The 27,696-nt window shown below is 44.9% G+C and overlaps 1 protein-coding gene across 3 annotated transcripts in view; it reads left to right on the top strand.

Annotated features, from left to right (window-relative positions):
• Positions 1-26,777, top strand: part of shpk (sedoheptulokinase) — a 28,119-nt gene extending 1,342 nt beyond the window's left edge. Inside the window, exons 2-8 of one of the 3 annotated variants that reach the window (XM_068010774.1) lie at positions 364-525; positions 3,565-3,706; positions 6,676-6,859; positions 10,658-10,810; positions 19,464-19,639; positions 21,925-22,125; positions 25,582-26,777. In XM_068010774.1, the coding sequence (XP_067866875.1) occupies positions 370-525; positions 3,565-3,706; positions 6,676-6,859; positions 10,658-10,810; positions 19,464-19,639; positions 21,925-22,125; positions 25,582-25,826 (1,257 nt within the window). In that variant the 5' untranslated portion in view covers positions 364-369 and the 3' untranslated portion in view covers positions 25,827-26,777. Of the gene's footprint in view, positions 1-363; positions 526-3,564; positions 3,707-6,675; positions 6,860-10,657; positions 10,811-19,463; positions 19,640-21,924; positions 22,126-23,237; positions 24,664-25,581 lie in introns of those variants that run through there. The other 2 variants (XM_068010773.1, XM_068010771.1) reach the window with 2 other exon arrangements.
• The last annotated feature ends 919 nt before the right edge of the window (positions 26,778-27,696 follow it).

Raw genomic sequence — 27,696 nt, 5'->3', positions numbered from 1 at the left:
CATCCTCCATCCCTACAACCCTCTGAGATCTCTGCCCTCCTCTAATTCTGACCTCTTGTGTATCCCTGATTTTAATTGCTCCACCATTGGTGGCCATGCCTTCAGCTGCCTGGGCCCTAAGCTCTGGAATTCCCTCCCTAAACCTCTCTGTCTGTCTCTCTCTCCTCCTTTAAGTTGCTCCTTAAAACCTACCTCTTTGACCAAGCTTTTGATCATCTGTCCTAACATCTGCTTATGTGGCTCGGTATTAAATTTTGTTTGATGACTGAACACTCCTGTGAAGCACCTTCAGACATTTTACTACAGTAAAGGCAGTATATAAATGCAAGTTGTTGTTAGCCTTTTTTTTTTGTGTTTTCACAGTTGAAAATGAGTTTGCAAGCTCCTCCTCCCCAGTACGTGTTGGGTCTGGATCTTGGTACTACCTCAGTAAAGGCAGTGCTGTTGGAAGCTGAGAGCCGGGCAGTGGTTGACAGCCAGATCCAGGAAACCAAGGCAGAGGTCAGCAGCCCGGAGGGAGAGAAGGTAAAGGAAATACAGGGTCAGAAAACTGTAGCTTGATTTGTTTTGGTACGTTGTAAGGTACAGCAAACTTGAATTGGATGTAAATGTCCACTCCTCCTAATAAAGAAACCCTTGCATTTCTGTAGTGCCTTTCATGACTTCAGGACATTCCAAAGTGCTTTGCAGCGAATGAAATACTTTTGAAGTGTAGATATTGTTGTACTGTAGGAAATGCAGCAGACAATATGAGCACAGCAAGATCCCACAAATATCAATGTTATAATGACCAGATCATCTCTTTTTGTGATGATGGCTGTTGGACAACTATTGTTCAGGACACCAGCAAAACTCCTCCGCTGCTCTTCTTTGGAAAATAAAAATGCCATGGGATCTTTTATATCCACCGAAGAAAGCAGAAGGAGCCTTGGTTTAATGACTCATCCAAAATGTGGTATCTTCGACAGTGCAGCAGTCCCTCAGTACTGCACTGGAGTGTCGGCCTCGCTTTTGTACCCAAGTCTTTGAAATGGGACTTGAGTTAATGACGTTCTGACTCCGAAGCGAGAGTGCTGCTCACAGAGCCACGGCTGATATGCTGCTAACGTCAAGTTACTTAATTTAAGATAATTTGCAAAAGACCCAGAAGGGAGATGAAACTTTTTTACATGGCCAGTTATGATTTAGAATGCACTGCCTGAAAGGGCGGTGGAAGCAGATTCAATGGTAACTTTCTAAAGGGAATTGGATAAATACTTGAAAAGAAAATATTTGCAGGACTATGGGGAAACAGCATGGGGCAGTGGGACTATTTGGATAGCTCTGTCTAAGAGCTGGCACAGGCATGATGGGCCGAATGGCCTCCTCCTATAAGATTCTATGATTTCATGAATCAGAATTACCTGTTCATTTGAATTGGAAAAAGAGCAAAAAACGCCTCCTGTGATGTCTAATGTAGATGATTTGCACAAACAAAATAATCACTTTGAGTCAACAGGACTGTACCCAGTTATTTACACATTGGCCTGGATGGTCGGTGTTGTTACTTGGACTTTGTGAAGGCTTCACCTGTCCATTTTACCAATGTGCCATATCAACTGTAAAGAAATACAGCCAGGGCTTCCCTCATCGCCTAGCAGCTGCAGAAAACAAGGGCAAATGCTGCCACTTTTCTGGGAGGTTTCCTACAGCTCTCCTGTTGCAGTTATGGCAGAAGGACAGGAGAACCCCTTCCCCCCACCCCCAACGTGGAAAACTACCCCCCTTCCCAAGACTTCTACATTTTCCCCCTCCAATCTCGAGGGCAGCACCTCTTCAGCTGTATCTAAGACTAGGCTGATAAACTGGTCTGTCACTGCCAGTGGTGGTGATCCAAGAGATTTACCATGGTGCATTACAAGCGACGCAACACACTAGATGTGAGGGTCCATCAACTCCACCCCCTCGTATTTGGGTGGTGACATCCACCTGGGGCTGCATACTTGTTACGATCTCAGTGAGACCGTTAACATTAAAATACAAGATATGAACCTCCAGACCACTTTAAAGAATTACACAACAAGCTCTGTCTCTCTCTCTCTCTCTCTCTCTCTCTGTCTCTCTGTCTCTCTCTCTGTCTCTCTCTCTGTCTCTCTCTCTGTCTCTCTCTCTGTCTCTCTCTCTGTCTCTCTCTCTGTCTCTCTCTCTGTCTCTCTCTCTGTCTCTCTCTCTGTCTCTCTCTCTGTCTCTCTCTCTGTCTCTCTCTCTGTCTCTCTCCCTCTCTCTCCCTCTCTCCCTCCCTCCCTCCCTCGGCTGCAACCACTGGTTTCTACTCATACAGCCTGCCTGCCTTCAGACAGTCTGTTAAATTTATCTGGACTCAAAAGCCAATAGCTTATTGTCATGTTCCAATTTGCAGAGTCCAGACGTCTGGTTTCACAGAGCCACCTGGACCTTCCCTTGTTCCCCGGGTGTAAACAGGTGCCTTGTACATTTGCATCTTCAGAATTACTGACTCCTTGTTTTATGACCCGAAAGTCTGGGAGGGTGAAACCCATTGTGCTTCAGGTGTTAACCCTGCAGTCTCTTTTTCCAAAAATGTCTTTCATCTGTTTTGTCCTTTACCAGAGTGGATGTGAGGTCACCTGACTTTCCGGACTCCATCTTAAACTTTAAAAAAATCATAATTTTTTTTGAAACATGATCATGTTACAAAGTCCAGCATTTAAGTATAACAATACTTAATTCCTGAAAAGCTGGAGAGCGAGAGAAAGCAAGAAAGGACTATTGCAGTATTGTGTGTCTGTGTTGGGAAGGAGTTACTGTCCTTGGAGGCAGTCCATCACCATGACACCTGGGAAGAAAAGAGACTGGGTAAACCAGGGTCTATTCCCTGGAGGTGAAGGGGTGAGGGAGTAATCAAATTGGATTATCAGACGAGTGGAGACCATCCCTTCAACTCTTCCCTCTTCATAGAAAAATCCAGAGCACGGAGATATAATCTCTATCACGTAAATTAAGTCAGTTAAAAGCAAATTTGGGAATGAGTAGCATGGATGTATTTAAAGGGAAGTGAGATAAGCATGAGAGGGAATAAAGAATAGGATATTTTGATAGGTTGAGATGAAGACGGTGGGAAGGAAGCTCCTGTGGAGTATAAATACCAACATGGAGCTTTTGGGCTGAATGGCCTGTTTATGTGCTGTAAATACTTTGAACCTTCTATTGTGAGAGTGTGGAAGGCACTTCCACAGGAGGCCTTAAATACAGAATGAATTGAGATGTTTAAAAGCCAAGAGAAGTGAGATACTTAACCTAACAAGTAATGATATGTGGAGAAGGTGTGGAATTGAAAGTTTAAAATGGCATGGGCTTCCAAAATGGCCAAATGACCTCTTCCTGAGTCCCTGAGTGTTCATCCTGTAGGTCATTAGTGACAAGGAAGCCCTCTATTAAACATCAAATCTGCCAGGTGTGGCCTGTGAGAAAGGAACGGGTAGAACGAGGGAAAGAGAGTAAGGAAGAGGTGAAGGATGGAAGGCCCACTCCCTCCCGAGTGGTTTGTCATCTTGATTTTCATTTCAGGGTCGGGAGCAGGATGTTGCTAGGATTGTGTCAGCCCTTCACCGCTGTGTTGCTGCACTGCCCAGAGAACGTCTCTGCAAAGTGGGGAGAATCGGAGTCTCAGGACAGATGCATGGAGTCATGCTGTGGAAAAGCCAGGAAGGTAACTGCAGGAAGGCGACAAAGATGGAAATGTGCCTGCTCCTTGTTGCTCATTGGGGTCCAGAATGGAGGCAGAACCCAGCACAGTGCAGAGACAGAGTGCAGTTTATTCTACATGAAATTCAGGCAAATTGTTCGAACTATCTGTGTAATTCTTTTATACTTTACCAGCAGATCTTTCTTACCAGTGTTTGTTGTTAATCTTAGAATTAGAATAAAGAATAAAGCAAGACTTGCATTTTTATAGCGCCTTTCACAACCTCAGGACATCCCAAAGCGTTTAACAACCAATGAAGTAATTTTGAAGTGTAGCGACAGTTGTAATGCAGGAAACACAAGGGCCAAACAGCAAGCCCCCACAGGACAACAATGACAAGATCATGAGTCTTTTAGATAGGGGTTGAGCGATAAATATTGTCCAGCACACTGGGAGAACTGTGCTACTCTTTTTCACATAGTTCCAAAGGATCTTTTATGTCCACCTGAGAGGGCAGACAGGGCCTCGGTTTAATGTCTCATAGAAAAGACAGCACTCTGACAGTGCAGCACTCCCTCAGTGCTATGCTAAAGTGCCAGATGATTTTATGTTCAAATCTCAAAATGTTGTGAATTTTGGAGAACCAGTGAAGCCTTGTAAAGTGTAAAAACATCCACCGTGAGTTCCAAAATGAGTGGAATGGTTTTAGTGCTGCTATTTCCACTTTAAGTAGACTCTTGGCATTTCCTAAATCACACTGATACCTTGCACAAATCCTAGTGTCTTGATTTTGATCACGTGCCAAACAAGGAATGAATGGGAGCTTGAATAGCAAGAAAAAACTCTTTTCAGAGTAACTCAGCATTTAATGAATAGGGTTTTACTTTTGAATTCAACTCAGTTAACTTTTCACTTTCAAAACATTTATTGAGCTTAAAGCTGGGGAAACCAATCCAGAAAAGGAATAGATTGCACCATTTATAAACAAGGTTATGGGTATGGTGTGGAGGAGCTGGAGCAGCCACAGTAAATAATCAGATATAGATGGAAAGAAAAATAAAGTGTAGTGGGATGTTGAGGGTCTGGTTTGGTTTGCTACAGGGGGATGTTAAGGGTTTGGTTTGGTTTGGTGCAGGGGGATGTTGAGGGTTTGGTTTGGTACAGGGGGATGTTGAGGGTTTGGTTTGGTTTGGTTTGGTACAGGGGGATGTTGAGGGTTTGGTTTGGTACAGGGGTATGTTGAGGGTCTAGTTTGGTTTGCTACAGGGGGATGTTGAGGGTCTAGTTTCGTCCAGGATGATGTAGAGGGTCAGGTTTGGTCCAGGGAGATGTAGAGGGTCTGGTTTGGTTTGGTCCAGGGGGATGTTGAGGGTCTGGTCTGGTTTGGTTTGGTACAGGAGGATGTTGAGGGTTTGGTTTGGCTTGGTTTGGTCCAGGGGATGTTGAGGGTTTGGTTTGGTACAGGGGGATGTTGAGGGTTTGGTTTGGTTTGGTACAGGGGGATGTTGAGGGTTTGGTTTGGTTTGGTACAGGGGGATGTTGAGGGTTTGGTTTGGTTTGGTACAGGGGGATGCTGAGGGTCTGCTCTGGTTTGGTTTGGTACAGGGGGATGTTGAGGGTCTGGTTTGGTTTGGTACAGGGGGATGTTGAGGGTTTGGTTTGGTCCGGGGGTGTTGAGGGTCTGGTTTGGTACAGGGGGATGTAGAGAGTCTGGTTTGGTTTGGTACAGGGGGATGTTGAGGGTCTGGTTTGGTTTGGTACAGGGGGATGTTGAGGGTTTGGTTTGGTACAGGGGGATGGTGAGGTTCTGGTTTGGTTTGCTGCAGGGGGATATTGAGGGTTTGGTTTGGTACAGGGGGATGTTGAGGGTCTGGTTTGGTTTGGTACAGGGGGCTGTTGAGGGTCTGGTTTGGTTTGGTACAGGGGGATGTTGAGGATCTGGTTTGGTTTAGTACAGAGGGATGTTGAGGGTCTTGTTTGGTACAGGGGGATGGTGAGGGTCTGGTTTGGTTTGGTACAAGGGGATGTTGAGGGTTTGGTTTGGTGTGGTACAGGGGGATGTTGAGGGTCTTGTTTGGTACAGGGGGATGGTGAGGGTCTGGTTTGGTTTGGTACAGGGGGGTGTTGAGGGTCTGGTTTGGTACAGGAGGATGTTGAGGGGCTGGTTTGGTACAGGCGGATGTTGAGGGTCTGGTTTGGTACAGGGAGATGTTGAAGGTCTGGTTTGGTACAGGGGGATGGTGAGGGTCTGGTTTGGTTTGGTACAGGGGGATGGTGAGGGTCTGGTTTGGTTTGGTACAGGGGGATGGTGAGGGTCTGGTTTGGTTTGGTACAGGGGGATGGTGAGGGTTTGGTTTGGTACAGGGGGATGGTGAGGGTCTGGTTTGGTTTGGTACAGGGGGATGGTGAGGGTCTGGTTTGGTTTGGTACAGGGGGATGGTGAGGGTCTGGTTTGGTTTGGTACAGGGGGATGGTGAGGGTTTGGTTTGGTACAGGGGGATGGTGAGGGTCTGGTTTGGTTTGGTACAGGGGGATGGTGAGGGTTTGGTACAGTGAGATGGTGAGGGTCTGGTTTGGTTTGGTACAGTGAGATGGTGAGGGTCTGGTTTGGTTTGGTACAGGGGGATGGTGAGGGTCTGGTTTGGTTTGGTACAGGGGGATGGTGAGGGTCTGGTTTGGTTTGGTACAGTAGAATGGTGAGGGGTTGGTTTGGTACAGTGAGATGTTGAGGGTCTGATTTGGTTTGGTACAGCGGGATGTTGAGGGTCTGGTTTGGTTTGGTACAGGGGGATGGTGAGGGTCTGGTTTGGTTTGGTACAGTAGAATGGTGAGGGGTTGGTTTGGTACAGTGAGATGGTGAGGGTCTGATTTGGTTTGGTACAGCGGGATGTTGAGGGTCTGGTTTGGTTTGGTATGGGGGGATGTTGAGGGTTTGGTTTGGTTCACCTTGGGAAACGCAGATTATATATTTGCTATGATCTCCCCTGTTTTAGGTTGTGTTTGGCAGAGGGCTGAAGCATGTTACACATTCCAACCTGGGGAGACTAGTCACCTGATCACCTGGCAAGATGGCCGCTGCAGCCGCGAATTTCTTGATTCACTCGCACAGCCCGATTCCCATCTCAGTCTTGCCACTGGCTATGGCTGTGCCACCATCTTCTGGTACATGAGAAATAGGTAGACATCTCCAAACTTCAAGCACGACATGTAACATAAACATTATGGCAGCTTTTATAAAGTTGAAGGGTTGCTCCAAAAATATTGACTAGTCACAATACTGCTAAATAAACAATTATAAGATGGGAAATGCTGGAAATACTTAGCAGGTCTGGCAGCATCTGTGGAGAGAGAAACAGAGTTAACATTTCAGGTTGATGATCTTTCATCAGAACCCATCGACCCTAAAGGTTAACTGTTTCTCTTTCCAGTGGTGCTGCCAGACCTACTGAGTATTTTCAGTACTTTCTGTTTTTATTTCAAATTTCCAGCATCTGTAGTATTTTGCTTTTAATTATAAGATGGGGCTGAGGAACATAATGTGTCAGACACTGTCCTATCATCACTGGTGTGAAACCAGCGTGTTTTAGTGTGTATATAACCTAGAATTTAGAATTTTAAGGGTGATTTGCTTGAACTTTTCAAGATGTCATGGGGAACAGATAAGTTAGATGGAAACTTTCCGCTGTTTGGGGAGTTTTGGTTTGGGACTCTCTTCTGCAAATGGCAATTGATGATTGATAGATTTTTGTTAACCAATGGTATTGAGATAGGGGTTGGTTAGCTCAGTTGGCTAGATGGCTAGAGTGTGGTGCAGAATAACGCCAACAGCACAGGTTCAATCCCTGTACTGGCTGAGGTAGTTCTTGGCATCTGTCTCCTTGCCTTGCCCCATAGTGATATCGTAGCACAAGCCATGATTAGCAACCCTGAAACATAGAGAGAGAGAGAGAAAGGTATTGAGGGATATGAGGTAAAGGTGGGTATATGCAGTTAGGTCACAAATCAGCCATGCTCTCATTGAATGGCAGAACAGGCTGGATGTTACTCCTGTCCCTTTAAAGGGTAATATAGAAATGTAAGTTTTTGTGAATCTCTCCTCTCTGCTGGCCGGAACGGTTCCTGCAATCAGAATGGGAGAAATGGGCCCGTATCTCAAAATTTGTCCCTAATTCTCGCAAACCCCACTTTTATTAAGTGTTTGTAGGATTTATACAGAACCTTCTACATTCCCAGGACATCCCAAAGCAATTCATAACCTATACATTACTTCTGAATTGTTGTCACTGTTGTTTTCTAGGCAAACATAGTTAATTTGTGCAAAGCAAGGTCCCATAAACAATAATTGAGATAAGTTATCAGTTAATCTCTTCATGTTTTTGATGTTGGTAAAGAGATAAATGTTATACCTAGAAATTATAGCACTCAAGCAGACCATTTGGCCCATCGAGTCCATTTCGGGGTTTACCCTCCAAGCGATCAGAGTCCTTATCACATTTACCCATCTTGTTCCAATATAATTTCAACACCTTTTTGCTCATCCACCCATCCAATCTAATCTTCAATGTTGGCACAGTTACTGTTGCAATCACTAACCCTGGAAGTGAATTCCACAGCCTCACGACTCACTGTGTGTTTTTACTCTTTCAAAATCATGAGGGGTCTGGACAGAGTAGATAAGGAGAAGCTTTTCCCATTGGCCAAAGGATCCACAACCAAAGGACTATTTAGCTATCATATTGGATTTAGTGGGTGTTATTTTGGACATAACAAGACTTATTTTGGATTTAGTGAGGCTTGTATTATTAATGAGTTATATATTGTATTTAGTAAGTTTTATATTGCATTTTATGTTGATTTTAATGGCTTTTCTTTTGAATCCAATATAAAGCTAAACAAACTCAATTTAAAACTTATCAAACCAATACACTACTCAGGAAACTCAATCTAAGAATCAGCTGCAGAGAAACTGGGAATGCTACAGGTCACACTGGTACAGTGGAGACATTTCTTTGAAAGAAGACCATTTCTATAGCGCCTTTCGCAACCTCAGGACATCCCAAATCACTTCATAGCCAATAAAGTACTGTGGAAATGCAGTCACTGTTGCAGGGATAATAAAGTTTGATATTGAAGGTACGGTACATATTTAGAGGAGTAGTACCCCGTATCCAATTTATATCGTGACCGATTTGGGGAGGTGTTCATGTTATGTAAACTATTTCCGTGAATTTGAAAGCTTCACAATACCCCATCTGGAGTAACTGCATTTAGCCTGGGCACTGAACCTCAGGGAGGATATTGGCTTTGGAGGGGATGTAGCACCAATTCACCAGAATGATACCAGGGATTGGAAGTTTAAATTATGGGGACAGGTTGCATAGACTAGACTTGTATTTCTTTCAGTGTAGAAGAGTAGGAAATGATCTAATTGTGGTGTTTAAGATGATTAAAGAATTTGATAGGTTAGATAGAAACTATTTACTCTGGTCAGGAACTCTGGAATAAGGGGGCAGAATCTTAAAATTAGAGCTGGGCTGTTCATTGGTGATGTCAGGAAGCACTTGTACAAACAAAATGTAGTGGAAATCTGGAACTCTCTCCCAAAAAATTGTTGAGGCTGGAGGGTCAAATGAAAACTGCAAAACTGAGATTGATGGATTTTTGTTGCATAAGGGTATTAAGGGTTGCGTAAGGGTCACGTAGGGGTATTTAGGGTTGCGTAAGGGTCACATAAGGGTATTAAGAGTTGCGTAAGGGTCACGTAGGGGTATTAAGGGTTGCGTAAGGGTCACGTAGGGGTATTTAGGGTTGCGTAAGGGTCACATAAGGGTATTAAGAGTTGCGTAAGGGTCACGTAGGGGTATTTAGGGTTGCGTAAGGGTCACATAAGGGTATTAAGAGTTGCGTAAGGGTCACGTAGGGGTATTAAGGGTTGCGTAAGGGTCACGTAGGGGTATTTAGGGTTGCGTAAGGGTCACAAGGGTATTAAGAGTTGCGTAAGGGTCACGTAGGGGTATTAAGGGTTGCGTAAGGGTCACGTAAGGGTTTTAAGGGTTGCGTAAGGATCACGTAGGGGTATTAAGGGTTGCGTAAGGGTCACATAGGGGTATTTAGGGTTGCGTAAGGGTCACATAAGGGTATTAAGAGTTGCGTAAGGGTCACGTAGGGGTATTAAGGGTTGCGTAAGGGTCACGTAAGGGTTTTAAGGGTTCTGGAACCAAGGCAGTTAGATGGAGTTAAGATACAAATCAGCCAAGCTGTAATTGAATGGTGGAACAGGCTCGAGGTGCTGAATAGCCTCCTCCTATTCCTGTAATCACCACTTTCTATTACCATTGAGTTACCACCCCAGTCACTGCACTGGAATCCCATGTTTGCAGGTCCATCAGCATCTTAGATATGGCAAGTTAATGTTTCATCTGCATTGATCCCCTGAAAAACATGAACCTGGCTTAAAACAGAACTCAGTTGCTGACTGGAGAGGACTGTGCCCGAGCATTAGCCAAGAAACAGGCCCTCGTCTGTGAGGTGTTAATGTTCATTCTTGAGATATTGACATTGCTGGCAAGGCCAGTAATTATTGCCCATTCCTAACTGCCCTTGAGAAGATGGTGGTGAGCCTTCCTGTTCAACTGATTCAGTCTGTTTTGGTGAAGGTGTTCCCACAACACTGTTAGGTAGGGAGTTCCAGGATTTTGACCCAGTGTCCATGAAGTTGCAGTGTGTAATCTGATAACTGAGTAAAGATCCCTCTGTTCAGATATATCGGAGCGTAAATTGGTAATATTGGTCAATTCATATTCTTTAAGCAACTGAATGGAGGCTGTTGCTTTGTGTTCAATTCTTAGGGAACTGTTGCTTAACTTGTGTCCTTTAAAAATCAGTAGGAATCAAGAATTATTTTACAAAGGTGCTATCTTAGAACATATTGAATTGTATATTTATTAGTGAAAGTCCCGTTTTGTTGTTTTCCAGGCCCCAATTTCTAGAGCCCTATAATGTGGCAGGGACTATCCATGACTACGTTGTCGCTGTCTTGTGTGGGCTTAAGAGACCGTTGATGTCAGCCCAGAATGCTGCCAGTTGGGGGTATTTTAATACCAGATGTGGAACGTGGAATCTGCAAATGTAAGCTATGTTGGAAAACCAAGGGTTTTAGCTAGGAGTTGGAATCACGTCCTACAGCTTCACTGAGTGAAATCTCTGGCTTGTCTTGATGTTATTGCTGGGGAATGGCATCAAGTACTCCTGGGTCAGATACAGTTAGGCCAGAGTAAAGCACCATCTACTCTGCCCCTAAACCTTGTAGAGGGGCCACCTACAACATTACAGCAGCAGTGTACCAATCTGCCCATCTCCCACTCTTCCTCTCACCTCCCTGAGTGGGATTACAAAATTAGTCATAGAGTCATACAGTTATATATCACAGAAACAGGCCCTTTGGCCCACCGTGTCTGTGCCAGCCATCAAGCACCTATCTATTCTAATCCCATTTTCCAGCACTTGGCCCATAGCCTTGTATGCTATGGCGTTTCAAGTACTCATCTAAATACTTCTTAAATGTTGTGAGGGTTCCTGCCTCAACCACCCCTTCAGGCAGTGCGTTCCAGATTCCAACCACCCTCTGGGTGAATTTTTTTTTCCCTCAAATCCTGTCTAAACCTCCTGTCCCTTCCTTAAATCGATGCCCCCTGGTTATTGACACCTCTGCTAAGGGAAAACATTTCTTCCTATCTACCCTATCTATACCCCTCATAATTTTGTATACCTCAATCAGGTCCCCCCTCAGCTTCTCTGCTCTAAGGAAAACAACCCGAGCCTATGCAGTCTCTCTTCATAGCTGAAATGCTCCAGCCCAGCCTACATCCTGGTGAATCTCCTCTGCACCCTCTCCAGTGCAATCACATCCTTCCTATAGTGTGGCAACCAGAACTGTACACAGTACTCCAGCTGTGGCCTAACTAGTGTTTAATACAGCTCCATCATAACCTCCCTGCATTTGTATTCTATGCCTCAGCTAATATGCCTTCCTAACCACCTCATCTACCTGTGCTGCTGCCTTCAGTGATCTATGGACAAGTACACCACGGTCCCTCTGACCCCCTACTTCCTAGGGTCCTACCATCCATTGTATGTTCCCTTGCCTTGTTAGTCCTCCCAAAATGCATCACCTCCCACTTCTGAGTATTAAATTCCATTTGCCACAGCTCTGCCCATCTTACCAGCCCATCTATATCATCCTGTAATCTAAGGCTTTTCTCCTCACTATTTACGACACCACCGATTTTCATGTCATCTGCAAATTTACTGATCATACCTCCTATATTCACGTCTAAGTCATTAATATACACTACAAACAGCAAGGGTCCCAGCACCGATCCCTGTGGTACACCACTGGTCACAGGCTTCCAATCGCAAAAACAACTCTTGACCGTTACCCTCTGTCTCCTGCCTCTAAGCCCAGGATGGACAGGACTGGCAGCTCAATTTCTGGGGTACCGATGCTTCCGGCGTGATAGAGGTGGAGGTAAGAGAGGAGGGGGAGTTGCACTATTGATTAGGGAGGACATCACGGCAGTACTTAGAGGGGATATCCCGGGGGGAAAGTCCAGTGAGGCCATATGGGTAGAACTTAGAAATAAGAAAGGGGTGATCACTTTGATCGGATTATACTATAGGCCCCCCAATAGTCAGAGGGAATTGGAGGAGCACATATGTAGGGAAATCACAGATAGGTGATGGAATTATAGGGTTGTAATAGTAGGTGATTTTAACTTCCCTAATATTGACTGGGACTGCCTTAGTGCTAAGGGATCAGATGGGGAAGAATTTGTTAAGTGTGTCCAGGATAATTTTCTGAAGCAGTACGTGGATGGCCGTACTAGAGAAGGGGCTACACTCGACCTCCCCTTAGGAAATGAGGCTGGGCAGGTGGTTGATGTGTCAGTGGGGGAGCACTTTGGGACCAGTGACCATAACTCTATTAGCTTCAAGATAGTTATGGAAAAGGATAGCACTGGTCCTCAGGTTCAAGTCCTAAATTGGGGGAAGGCTAATTTCGAGGGCATCAGACAGGAACTCTCAAAAGTTGAATGGGAGAGGCTGTTTACAGGTAAAGGGATGTCTGGCAAGTGGGAGGCTTTTAAAAGTGAGTTAGGAAGAGTTCAGGGCTGGCATGTTCCTGTTAGATGGAAGGGCAAGGCTGGCAAGTTTAGGGAACCTTGGTTGACAAGGGATATTGAGGGTCTGGTCAAGACAAAGAAGGAGGCATATATCAGGTATAGGCAGCTGGGATCAAGCGAGTCCCTCGAGGAGTATAGGGGATGTAGGAGTACACTTAAGAAGGAAATTAGGAGGGCAAAAAGGGGCCATGAGATTTCCCTGGCAGATAAGATCAAGGAGAATCCTAAAAGATTCTATAAGTATATTAAGAGTAAGAGGGTAGCTAGGGAGAGAGTAGATCCCCTTAAGGTCAGTGTGGTAATCTATGTGTGGAGCCACGTGAAATGGGCGAGGTCTTAAATGAATACTTCTCCCATGTGTTTACCATGGAGAAGGTCATGGAAGCTAGTGAGTTCAAGGGAGGGAACAGCGATATCCTGGAGCTTATCAACATTACAAAGGAGGAGGTGCTGGAGGTTTTGAAGTGCATTAAGGTGGATAAATCCCCAGGGCCTGACCAGGTGTATCCTAGGATGCTATGGGAAGCAAGGGAGGAGATTGCTGGAGCCCTGGCAGAGATTTTTGTATCATCGTTCGCCATGGGTGAGGTACCGGAAGACTGGAGGATAGCTAATGTTGTGCCTTTATTTAAGAAGGGCAGCAGGGATAAGCCAGGGACCTACAGGCCGGTGAGCCTTACATCAGTGGTGGGAAAGTTATTGGAAGGGATTCTGAGAGACAGGATTTATATGCATTTGGAAAGACGTGGTCTGATTAGGGATAGTCAGCATGGCTTTGTGCGTGGGAAATCATGTCTCACAAATTTGAATGCATTTTTTGACGAGGTGACCAAGAGGATTGACGAGGGCAGGGTGATGGACGTTGTCTACATGGACTTTAGCAAGGCCTTTGACAAGGTCCCGCATGGTAGGCTGGTCCAGATGGTTCAAACACATGGGATCCAGGGTGAGCTAGCCAAGTGGATACAAAATTGGCTTGGTGATAGGAAGCAGAGGGTGGTAGTGGAGGGTTGTTTTTCAGATTGGAGGCCGGTGACCAGTGGTTTAGTTTAGTTTAGTTTAGAGATACAGCACTGAAACAGGCCCTTCGGCCCACCGAGTCTGTGCCGACCATCAACCACCCATTTATACTAATCCTACACTGATCCCATATTCCTACCACATCCCCACCTGTCCCTATATTCCCCTACCACCTACCTATACTAGTGGCAATTTATAATGGCCAATTTACCTATCAACTTGCAAGTCTTTTGGCTTGTGGGAGGAAACCGGAGCACCCGGAGAAAACCCACGCAGACACAGGGAGAACTTGCAAACTCCACACAGGCAGTACCCAGAATCGAACCCAGGTCGCTGGAGCTGTGAGGCTGCAGTGCTAACCACTGTGCCGCAGGGATTGGTGCTGGGCCCTCTGTTGTTTGTCATATATATTAATGACTTGGATGTGAATGTAGGGGGCATGATTAGTAAGTTTGCAGATGACACCAAAATTGATGGTAGAGTGGACAGTGAAGAAGGTTGTGTAAGGTTACAACAGGATATAGATCAACTGGGAAAGTGGGCAAGGGATTGGCAAATGGAATTTAATGCAGACAAGTGCGAAGTGATGCATTTTGGGAAGTTAAACCAGGGCAGGACATATACAGTGAATGGCAGGGTCCTGGGGCGTGTTGTTGAGCAGAGAGACCTTGGGGTGCATGTACATAGTTCCCTGAAAGTGGCAACACAGGTAGACAGGGTGGTGAAGAAGGCGTATGGCATGCTTGCCTTCATCAGCCGAGGCATTGAGTACAAGAGTTGGGACGTCATGTTACAGTTGTATATAACGTTGGTTAGGCCACATTTGGAGTACTGTGTGCAGTTCTGGTCATCGCACTACAGGAAAGATGTAATTAAGCTAGAGAGGGTGCAGAAAAGATTCACAAGGATGTTACCTGGTTTGGAGGGCTTGAGTTATAAAGAGAGATTGGATAGGCTGGGTCTGTTTTCCCTGGAGCGAAGGAGGCTGAGAGGGGACATGATAGAGGTGTATAAAATTATGAGAGGCATAGATAGGGTAGATAGCCAGAGGCTGTTTCCCATGGCAGGGGTGACTAAAACTAGAGGGCATAGATTTAAGGTGAGAGGGAGGAGGTTTAAAGGGGATCAAAGGGGTAAATTTTTCACACAAAGAATAGTGGGTATCTGGAATGAGCTGCCAGAGGAGGTGGTGGAAGCAAGAACAGTAGCAACATTTATGAGGCATCTGGACAGGTACTTGAATGAGTAAGGCATAGAGGGATATGGAATTAATGCAGGCAGGTGGGCTTGGTGTAGATAGGCAATATGGTCGGCATGGATGCGGTGGGCCGAAGGGCATGTTTCGATGCTGTACGACTCTATGACTCTAAGCCAATTTTGGATCCAATTTGCCAAATTGCCCTGGATCCCTTGGGCTCTTACCTTCTTGACCAATCTCCCATGCGGGACCTTATCAAAAGCCTTACTGACGTCCATGTAGACTACATCAACTGCTTTACCCTCATCTACACACCCAAAGAACAGTACAGCACAGGAACAGGCCATTCGGCCCTCCAAGCCTGCGCCGATCTTGATGCCTGCCTAAACTAAAACCTTCTGCACTTCCAGGGACCGTATCCCTCTATTCCCATCCTATTCATGTATTCGTCAAGATGCCTCTTAAACATCGCTATCGCACCTTCTTCCACCACCTCCCCCGGCAGCAAGTTCCAGGCACTCACCACCCTCTGTGTAAAGAACTTGCCTCGCACATCCCCTCTAAACTTTGCCCCTCGCACATTAAACCTATGTCCCCAAGTAACTGACTCTTCCACCCTGGGAAAAAGCTTCTGACTATCCACTCTATCCATGCCGCTCATAACTTTGTAAACCTCTATCATTTCGCCCCTCCACCTCCGTCGTTCCAGTGAAAACAATTTGAGTTTATCCAACCTCATAGCTAATGCCCTCCAGACCAGGCAACATCCTGGTAAACCTCTTTTGTACCCTCTCCAAAGCCTTTCTGGTAGTGTGGCGACCAGAATTGCACGCAATATTCTAAGTGTGGCCGAACTGAAGTTCTGTACAGCTGCAGCATGACCTGCCAATTTTTATACTCTATGCCCTGACCGATGAAGGCAAGCATGCCATATGACTTCTTGACTACCTTATCCACCTGCGTTGCCACTTTCAGTGACCTGTGGACCTATACGCCCAGATCTCTCTGCCTGTCAATACTCCTAAGGGTTCTGCCATTTACTGTATACTTCCCACCTGCATTCGACCTTCCAAAATGCATTACCTCACATTTGTCCGGATTAAATTCCATCTGCCATTTCTCCGCCCAAGTCTCCAACCGATCTATATCCTGCTGTATCCTCTGACAATCCTCATCACTATTCGCAACTCCACCAACCTTTGTATCGTCCGCAAACTTACTAATCAGACCAGCTACATTTTCCTCCAAATCATTTATATATACTACAAACAGCAAAGGTCCCAGCACTGATCCCTGTGGAACACCATAGTCACAGCCCTCCATTCAGAAAAGCACCCTTCCGCTGCTACTCTCTGTCTTCTATGACCGAGCCAGTTCTGTATCCATCTTGCCAGCTCACCTCTGATCCAGTGTGACTTCACCTTTTGTACCAATCTGCCATGAGGGACCTTGTCAAAGGCTTTACTGAAGTCCATATAGACAACATCCACTGCCCTTCCTTCATCAATCATCTTCGTCACTTCCTCAAAAAACTCAATCAAGTTAGTGAAACATGACCTCCCCTTCACAAAACCATGCTGCCTCTCGCTAATAAGTTCATTTGTTTCCAAATGGGAGTAAATCCTGTCCCAAAGAATCTTCTCTAATAATTTCCCTACCACTGATGTAAGGCTCACCGGCCTATAATTTCCTGGATTATCCTTGCTACCTTTCTTAAACAAAGGAACAACATTGGCTATTCTCCAGTCCTCTGGGACCTCACCTGTAGCCAATGAGGATGCAAAGATTTCTGTCAAGGCCCCAGCAAGTTCTTCCCTTGCCTCCCTCAGTATTCTGGGGTAGATCCCATCAGGCCCTGGGGACTTATCTACCTTAATGCTTTGCAAGACGCCCAACACCTCCTCCTTTTTGATAACAAAATGTCCCCAGGGCCAATGCTGTTGCTTTGTTTAAGAAGGGTAGCAAGAATAATCCAGGAAATTATAGGCCGGTGAGCCTTACGTCAGTGGTAGGGAAATTATTAGAGAAGATTCTTCGGGACAGGATTTACTCCCATTTGGAAACAAACAAACTTATTAGCGAGAGGCAGCATGGTTTTGTGAAGGGGAGGTCGTGTCATACTAATTTAATTGAGTTTTTTGAGGAAGTGATGAAGATGATTGATGAAGGAAGGGCAGTGGATGTTATCTATATGGACTTCAGTAAAGTCTTTGACAAGGTCCCTCATGGCAGACTGGTACAAAAGGTGAAGTCACACTGGATCAGAGGTGAGCTGGCAAGATGGATACAGAACTGCCTCAGTCATAGAAGACAGAGGGTAGCAGTGGAAGGGTGCTTTTCTGAATGGAGGGATGTGACTAGTGGTGTTCCGCAGGGATCAGTGCTGGGACCTTTGCTGTTTGTAGTATATATAAATGATTTGGAGGAAAATGTAGCTGGTCTGATTAGTAAGTTTGCGGACGACACAAAGGTTGGTGGAGTTGCGGATAGTGATGAGGATTGTCAGAGAATACAGCAGGATATAGATCGGTTGGAGACTTGGGCAGAGAAATGGCAGATGGAGTTTAATCTGGACAAATGTGAGGTAATGCATTTTGGAAGGTCTAATGCAGGTGGGAAGTATACAGTAAATGGCAGAACCCTTAGGAGTATTGACAGGCAGAGAGATCTGGGCGGACAGGACACTGAAAATGGCAACGTAGGTGGATAAGGTAGTCTAAAGTCATACGGCATGCTTGCCTTCATCGGCCGGGGCATAGAGTATAAAAATTGGCAAGTCATGTTGCAGCTGTACAGAACTTTAGTTAGGCCACACTTAGAATATTGCGTGCAATTCTGGTCGCCACACTACCAGAAAGACGTGGAGGCTTTGGAGAGGGTACAGAAGAGGTTTACCAGGATGTTACCTGGTCTGGAGGGCATTAGCTATGAGGAGAGGTTGGATAAACTCTGATTGTTTTCACTGGAGCGACGGAGGTAGAGGGGCGACATGATGGAGGTTTACAAAGTTATGAGCGGCATGGATAGAGTGGATAGTCAGAAGCTTTTTCCCAGGGTGGAAGAGTCAGTTACTCGGAGGCATAGGTTTAAGTTGCGAGGGGCAAAGTTTAGAGGGGATGTGCGAGGCAAGTTCTTTACACAGAGGGTGGTGAGTGCCTGGAACTTGCTGCCGGGGGAGGTGGTGGAAGCTGGTACGATAGCGACGTTTAAGAGGCATCTTGACAAATACATGAATAGGATGGGAATAGAGGGATATGGTCCCCAGAAGTGCAGAAGGTTTTAGTTTAGGCAGGCATCAAGATCTGCGCAGGCTTGGAGGGCCGAATGGTCTGTTCCTGTGCTGTACTGTTCTTTGTTCTTTCGACATGACCGAGACTATATACACTCCCTTCCCTCGACTCATGATCCACCAAGTCCTTCTCTTTGGTGAATACTGATGCAAAGTACTCATTTAGTACCTCGCCCGTTTCCTCTGGCTCCACACATAGATTCCCTCCTCTGTCCTTGAGTGGGCCAACCCTTTCCCTGGTTACCCTCTTGCTCTTTATATACGTATAAAAAGTCTTGGGATTTTCCTTAATCCTGTTTGCCAATTACTTTTCATGACCCCTTTTAGCCCTCCTGACTCCTTGCTTAAGTTCCTTCCTACTGTCTTTATATTCCTCAAGGGCTTCTGTTCCCAGCCTTCCAGCCCTTACGAATGCTTCCTTTTTCTTTTTGACTAGGCTCACAATATCCCGCGTTATCCAAGGTTCCCGAAACTTGCCAAACTTATCCTTCTTCCTCACAGGAACATGCCGGTCCTAAATTCTTCAGTTCCTGCCTAATATTGTTATAATTAGCCTTCCCCCAATTTAGCACCTTCACCCGAGGACTACTCTTATCCTTATCCACAAGTATTTTAAAACTTACGGAATTATGGTCACTATTCCCGAAATGCTCCCCTACTGAAACTTCGACCACCTGGCCGGGCTCATTCCCCAGTACCAGATCCAGTACGGCCCCTTCCCCAGTTGGACTATCTACATATTGTTTCAAGAAGCCCTCCTGGATGCTCCTTCCAAATTCTTCCCCATCCAAGCCCCTAGCACTAAGTGAGTCCCAGTCAATATAGGGGAAGTTAAAATCACCCACCACTACAACCCTGTTACCGTTACATCTTTCCAAAATCTGTCTACATATCTGCTCCTCTACATATCTGCTCCTCTACCTCCCGCTGATTGAGGAGGTGAATTAGGAGCAGATTTGTGCTGTGGGAACTGCCTGGAGCACCACCCCCAGAATGAGAAGTGAAAGCAGCTCAGTTGCACCCAGCTATCTTTGTTCTCCCTCTGAAGGACCAAAACCTTTCTCTCAGACATTTCCTTAACTCCTCTTCCAGATTAAGGGATTCTGGATTTCCCACATGCTTGCTGCCTGTGATCGTGGAATCTGGTGCAATCGCTGGAAAGACAGTTCATGAGTGGTACGGTGTACCAGTGGGGACGGAGGTTGGTGTGGCCCTGGGCGATCTCCAATGCTCGGTGTACTCCTGCATGACGGAGAAGACAGATGCAGGTAAGGGCGGAAATAGGCTTCGATTCACTTCATAAAGCAATTCTATTTCAGCCCTGTGTCCAAACACACTGCTCACTGTTCTTATAGGTTCAGTGCTTCTGATGTTACCCAGACGATATTTTGTCAGAAATGAAATTAGAACTTAGTATATTGTTGTTTTAATGCAGAATCATAGAGTCATAAGGGACAGAAGGAGGCCATTTGGCCCATCGTGACTGCGCTTGCTCTTTGAAAGAGCTATCCAATGAGTCCCATTCCCCTGCTCTTTCCTCATAACCCTGCAAATCCTTCTCCTTCAACTATTTATCCAATTCCTTTTTGAAAGTTACTATTGAATCTGATTCCACCATCCTTTCAGGCAGCGTGTTCCAGATCACAACAACTCACTGTGTAAAAAAAAATTCTCCTCATCTCCTCCTCTGGCTCTTTGCCAATCATCTTAAATCTGTATCCTCTGGTTACCAACCTTTCTGCCATTGGAAACAGTTTCTCCTTATGTAACCTATCAAAATCCTTCATCATTTTGAACGCCTCTATTAAATTTCCCTCTTCTTTGCTCCAAGGAGAACAGTTCCATCTCTCCAGTCTCTCCACATAACTGAAGTCCCTCATTCTGGTATCCTCTGCAACCTCTCTAAGAACTTGATATCCTCCCTATAGTGAGATGCCCAGAACTGGCCACAGTACTCCAGCTGAGACCTAATTAGTGGTTTATAAATGTTTAGCATAACTTCCTTGCTTTTGCACTCTATGCATCTATTTATAAAGCAAAGGATTCCATGTGTTTTTTAACACCCTCTCAACTTGCCCTATCACCTTCAGAGATTTCTGTATGTCAGCCCCGAGGTGTCTCAGTTCCTGCACCATCTTTAAAATTGTACCATTTAGTTTATATTGCCTTTGCTCATTCTTCCTTCCAAAGTACATCATTTCACACTTCTCAGCATTAAATTTCAAGGACTGCCTGTTAGTTTTTAGTTTTAGTTTTAGTTTTTAGTTTTAGAGATACAGCACTGAAACAGGCCCTTCGGCCCACCGAGTCTGTGCCGACCATTAACCACCCATTTTATACAAATCCTACACTAATCCCATATTCCTGTCACATCCCCAACTGTCTCTATATATTTCCCTACCATCTACCTATACTAGTGACAATTTATAATGGCCAATTAACCTATCAACCTGCAAGTCTTTTGGCATGTGGGAGGAAACCGGAGCACCCGGAGGAAACCCACGCAGACACAGGGAGAACTTGCAAACTCCGCACAGGCAGTACCCAGAATCGAACCCGGGTCCCTGGAGCTGTGAGGCTGCGGTGCTAACCACTGCGCCACTGTGCGTTAGGTCGGGTATAGGCGTGGGTTATCCGAGTGCAGGGCAAACCAACCTTGCAGTGTGGGTCTCAAACAGGCCAGGCCCCTTATTTGGAAATGCAAAGGGCCCTAATGTCTGTTTCAGGTGTGGGTGCTGCCCATTGACTTTTTGGCCCTTACCAATATGGCGGGGGATGTGCTTCCAGCTTGTAATAGAGTCTTGGGAGACTCTTTAGTGCTCGAACAATGGGCACACACAACTGAATTTCTAGTGCACCATCTGTGTGATGCATCTGAAGCAAAACAACTTCAAATAGTCAATCCTAGGATTTCTTTACTGATCTGTTTTTATGATTCGCGCAACACCCAGGTAATAAGTGTTCATTTTATTTTATTCCATCATGGGATGTGGGCGTTGCTGGTAAGGCCAGCATTTATTGCCCATCCTTAATTGGCCTTGAGAAGGTGGTGGTGAGCCCCCTTCTTGAGTACAACTGAGTAGCTTCCTAGGCCATTTCAGAGGGCAGTTAAGAGTCCATCACATTGCTATGAGTCTGGAGTCACATATAGGCCCAGACCAGGTAAGGACAGCAGATTTCCTTCCCTAAAGAATAATAGTGAACGAAATAGATTTTTACCACAATCCAGTAGGTTCATGATCACTGTTACTGATACTCGCTTTCTATTCTGGAGTTATTTAAATTCCCCAGCTGCCACGATGGGATTTGAACTCATGTCTCCAGATCATTAGTCCAGGCCTCTAGATTACTACTCCAGCAGCATAACCACTATGCAAACGAGCTCCTAAATTTGGTACCCTTCCTTTGTAGTTCAGCAGGGTCAGTGATGGAGGGCACGGCCGATAGGAACATAGAGTAATTGCCAAGATTTTAGATGTCAGGTTTGAAGGGTAAAGTATTCACAGAACAAGTTTCTGTTCACTGATTGATTAAGATCTTTCTTACTCTCTAGTTTTGAACGTTAGTACTTCTGCCCAGCTGACCTTTGCCCTGGCCCCTACATTCCTGCCACCAGCTCGACCCAATCCTGCCGCTAGCGTTGCTTACTACCCATACCTTGACGGGATACACTTGGCTGTGGCAGCCTCCCTGAATGGTGGGAACGTGCTGTCCTCCTTCATTGGAATGTTGCAACAGTGGACACAGGAGTTAGGTAAGAAACTTTTGGCACTGGTGCAAGATGCAAATCGCTTTCCAGATCCTTGGATGCAAGGAAACATAACAAGACACCCGATTATGAGCTTCTATCCCTCCATCTCTGTCCCTTCACTGTCTATCCCTCCATCTCTGACTGTTCATTGCCTATCCCTCCATCTCTGTCCTTCACTGTCTATCCCTCCATCTCTGTCCCTTCACTATTTATTCCTTCATCTCTGTCCCTTCACTATTTATTCCTTCATCTCTGTCCCTTCACTGTTTATCCCTCCATCTCTGTCCCTTCAGTGTCTACCTCTCCGTCTCTGTCCCTTCAGTGCCTACCTCTCCATCATTAAGTATGTATCCTCTGCTGGTCTTTTCAGTCTATCTCTGTATTTCTGTTTTTCAATGTGTAACCCTGCAACTGTGTACTTCAATTTGTCTGTCTCTCCATCTCTATCCCTTCAATCTGTCTATCCTTCTATCTCCATTGTTTCAGTCTGTCTATCCTCCCCATCTCCATCCACTTCACCTGTCTAGCCCTTCAACTCTATCCCTTTAGTCTTTCAATCCCATCTTCTTCATCCCTTTAAGTTGTCTATGAATCTATCTCCATCCCTTCAGCATGTCTATCCTGTACTCTCTCTAATCCCTCACCAGGTCTGTCCCTCAATCTCTCATTGTTTAGTTTTTTTCCCATTACTTTTAGTTGGATTTTTATAGGGTCTGGAAAAGGAGTAGAAAATGTTAAGAAAAGACACTTTAGCTTGAAGGAAGTAATTTGTGCCATAATTATGTCAAGACATACAGTTACTGGGGAAACTTGGGAGTTTCAGATCTAAACTTCTGTGTTCCCTGTAGGTTTTGTTCTATTTGGGAAAGCCAGTTGCTGAAGGATAAAACTGGAGCCAATCTTTACTCAGTATAACACTTATTCACAGAGTGAAACATTACAAGCATCCGTCTCCTAACTCAACCACACCACGGTTCCAATAAGTGTGTCTTTATATGTGCTCAGGTGAAACCCCAATGAATGCCCTCCACCGGCATATACAAACAAAACTGATATACAGTTAACGGGTTTTAGGCAGATATAGATGCTGACGCTGGTTTTATTCACTCCCACAGGACTGGAGGTTCCAGAGTCCACCATCTACTCCCGATCGATACATGCTGCTCTAAACATTGCTTGCACTGACCTTGCGGTGCAGGCAACCATATTTGGAGAGAGACATTCACCTGACCAGCTGGCTTCAGTGACCAACATCTCCCCATCCAACTTGTCCTTGGGTCACGTGACCAGAGCGCTGTGCTGTGGCATTGTGGAGAACTTGCACTCCATGTTACCGTGCGAGCGGCTGATTGAATCTGGCGTGCAGAGGATTATGGGCAGTGGGAGTGCACTGACCAGGAACGAGGTGCTGAAGCAGGAAGTGGAGAAAGTTTTCACACTTCCTATTGTGTATAGGAAGACCGTAGATTCAGCGGTCGGTGTTGCTATGGTGATGCTTGACCGGAAATAGGGAGGAAGAGAAATTCCCAAATGTGAAAACATGAGATGGTAAATCAATGTCCAATCAGAATGTGTGTAATGATCTGATCACAGCATTTTCCCAGGGGACAGAATGAAAAAGTTGGCAGGAGCTATCTCCCAACACTTCCCTAGCCATTTCTTCCCCAGGGTAGTTTGGATGTAATCAGCCATTGTGAAGGAGCTGTGTGTAACTGTGTATGAATGCAGAGTTAGTTCTGGCTGGGCAACATCACAGCCCGTCCTTCTTGATCTAGTTGTTGGCCTGGTATCACACTGAAGTTGGTCCAACATTCTACTGGAGAGGCTACGTTCCAAATTCTCCCTTGCCCACACCAAAGACCACCATAACAACCATGTGGAAGAAGAAGAAGGAGGCACCTGCAAAACAAGAGCCAGTTCTAACCCTCTGTAGAAAAGAAAAGTGGAGGAAAAGAAAGGAAAGGGCAGCGTTAGATTGCTGGAACTTTTATATCAGGCAGCAGTCGTGATCTCTGAAACACTACATCATTAAAACATACAGTTGATTCAATCCTATTGTTTTTGCATCCCTGAACTTCCCTTTCCCTTGCACAAGTCTCCCCATCCCACATAGATGTGTTTTGTTTCCCCGTGTGAATCTCCCCCTCCTCCTGCATCAGCTGTTGCCTAATTTTAGAAGCATAGGGTGAACAGACGGCTAGTTTAGTGTCACACAGGATGAAGCTTGAGATTCATCTGCATTTTTGACAGTCTCTGTCACCCCTGCATCACTGTTTCTGTGCTGTATAACTCTATGACTCTATGACATTCATGCACCAATCCTGTGTCGATCTTTTCCAGAGGAAGAGCAGATTGCCCGTCAACCTTTATATTTGTATTTTCAGCCACGTATAGCAGAACATTGTGGCCCACAGCAGAGACCTATAACTAATCCACTAGGTTTTGATCATTATTAATTGTATACATGTAAGACTGAATATTTAATCAACACTGTGCAAATAAAATATGCCAGAAAATTTATTTTTGACATGATTCCTAGAATTTCAAAATGGTGAAAAATTATTTTACGATGTGTAAATATTTATCATACTATATGTATATTCATGACAGTGTGAGCATTTATCATGCTTTGTATATATGCATTGCATGTGTGAATATTTATTGCACTGTGAATATTGCACTGAATGAATATTCATTGTTCTGTGAATATTTATTAACTGTGCATATATTTATTTTGGGAATATATATTATGCTGTGAATATTTGTCATGCTGTGCATATATTGCTCAATGATTATATTTATAATCTGAATGCTTAATGTCTCCATTTAAACAAGAGACAAAGGGATGTTATCTGAATATATTAAGCATTTGCCACAAATATTCATACTGTGTAATCTAAAGACCCTATTATTTTAGCTTCACTCACTTCATGATCAGAGTTTAATTGTGCCTTAATACCAGACATCACTAAGCTCACTGACAATTACTCAGTATGCAGAAGCAAATCCATAAGCTTCTTGTGGGATGCTAATTGCCTATATCTGTTAGCAAATGAGCCATTAATGTCTCCAGCAGTCCTTTAGAGCATATTGCATTACGCTGAGTAAAGGGTTTTTTCTGATAGCTTCTAAAGACAAAGCTCCAGTTATCGAACTCTGCTAACTTACTCAAGGCTACGCTGAAGTCTCCTGATATACCCAGGGGACTCCCTACAGGATTGCTCACTCTCGAGCATTGTATTATCTCTCCTTTTCTATTTTAGGCAAATAACATCATGTCCCATATTAAAAGGCACACAGATGGGCTGGGGAGTTAACCTCTCCCACTCCACTCTCTTTCCATTCAGTTAATCCTTCCGATGAAGATACCTCCTGATGAACTCTGCTCTGATTTAGGAGAGGAAGCCCGAAAGAAACCCCACAATTTTGGATTGATTATCGCTTTTTGTCTTCCCAAAGGGCATCCATACAGAGGATCCAAGAAGCAGGTGTACCCTTCCAGGCATGTAAGTGTAAACTCAGTTAAAGACCACTCTCTCTCTGGAGCTGCTTGCCCTTCTGATCTTCCTGCGCGGTGCCCCAATCTTTGCATATGCCGGACTTTGAGTTTTGGGCGTATCTTAATTTCAAAGGCTAGGTTTTGCAATGCTCGGTTTCAGCTGCAGAGAAATCGATCTTTACTGATACACAAAAGCTTAGTTTGACCGGAGAACAAAGTCTGCAGTTTGTACCAGTTTATTCTACTTTTATTTTGCCTCCATTCTCTCAATCCCCAGCTTCCATCTGTGTTACTCTGCATGTCAGCTCCCTGCTAGGTGTCTCCGCAGGTGGTGTTAATGATGTCAGCATGATGGACCGAATGGTCGTCTCCTGTGCTGTACAATTCTGTGATTTCCTCAACGCACCGTGCCTGGAACCAATTTTCAAACTAAAAAAATTATTTAGGGAATCATTCTGTTATAACGAAACCTGGATTATGTGCCATAGCAAAGAGACTCTATGTTCTTCTTGCCAATATATGTCTCATACAAGGAGTGATTAAATAGAATGGGTGCATAGTCTTTGAAGAATGAGAGGTTCTCTCATTGAAATTATCAAATTCTTGGAGGGTTTGTCAGGGTAGATGCTGAGAAGCTGTTTCCCCTGGCTGGAAAGTCGAGAACTAGGGGGCGTAGTCTCGGGATAAGGGGTTAGCCATTTAGGACCGAGACAAGGAGAAATTTCTACCCCAGAGAGTTATGGATGCTCAGTCACTGAGTATATTCAAGACTGAGATCGGCAGACTTTTGGGCACTAAGGGGATATAGGGATGGTGTGGGAAGGTGGAGCTGAGATAGAGGATCAGCCATGATCTATTGAGCAGGCTCAAGGGACTGAATGGCCTACTCCTATTCCTTATGTACTTGTGCTAAAATCAGCATGGAGGTGGGATTAATGACTAAGAGATGGTTCGGAGATGTGTACGTACAGCCCAAGGTAGATGAATAGTACAAAGATAGAACCTGTTCCCTCCTGAAAGTGGGAGTGTTCTCGTGAACAGTCAGAAGACCTTTTGCCTTAATGGTAGCCCATGAAGGTTATAAGTCTGTTCAGCTTGGAAACTGTGGAAGAAACGGGTTGCATTAATTGCTTGGCATTTAATGTAATATTGTAGAACAATGGTACAAGAATAATACTGTTTTTAGTCAATGTATATTAAAGCTTGTTGTTTAAAATCACTTGAGGCTGAATGACGTGGAGGTTATTGGTGAAGCTCTAACAACCCTTTGTTGCGCCGTAACCATGGGAAATCCACTAACATTGGCATCTCCTGGGTAAGTCTGAATTAAAGGGTTAAAAATAACGAATGTTTAAGAGATTGACTGGTTCCAACCTCAGTATTTGGGGAATATTTGGTTGTGGCTGAGTTCTAAACGTTAAGCAAATGTAAATCTGAAGTGGATATTTTGGTTGTGGCCAGTTTATAGACAGTAACCAACCCTACAAGTTTTTAAAAAATAAGAATGACATGTGCAGCCCTGGACTGAGTGTCAGCCACGGCTCAGTGGGCAGCACTCTCACCTCTGAGTTAAAATGTTGTGGGTTCAAGTACCACATCAGAGACTTGGGCAAAGTGATGCAAGGGGTCGTCAACAGTGCTATCAAGTGGCACTTGCTCAGCAATAACCTGCTCACTGATGCTCCGTTTGGGTTCTGCCAGGGCCACTCAGCTCCTGATCTCATTACAACCTTGGTACAATCATGGACAAAAGAGCTGAACTCCAGAGGCGAGGTGAGAGTGACTGCCCTTGACATTAAGGTAGCATTTGACCGAATATGGTGTTGTGGGACAATCACCACATGGGGAGAATCAGGTACAAGTTCAATCGATTTATTCAAGCGTACACAGGGAGAGACACCATCTCGGGCGTTCCGAGGTAATGCCTAACTTTTCATTCAGGAGCACAGATATATATACTGTTCTTATCATACAGTGTGTTCAAACAATGAATGATTGATATGATTGATCATAAACTTTAATTAAAACGATAGTGATTGATTACGCATTGCGATGAGCACACTTCCTCAGCCTTA

The sequence above is a fragment of the Heterodontus francisci genome, chromosome 30 (assembly GCF_036365525.1).
Source record: "Heterodontus francisci isolate sHetFra1 chromosome 30, sHetFra1.hap1, whole genome shotgun sequence".
In the NCBI taxonomy this organism is placed as follows: Eukaryota; Metazoa; Chordata; class Chondrichthyes; order Heterodontiformes; family Heterodontidae; genus Heterodontus; species Heterodontus francisci.
Note: the sequence above shows the minus strand (reverse complement) of the source record. Positions and strands in the feature narration are given on the sequence as shown.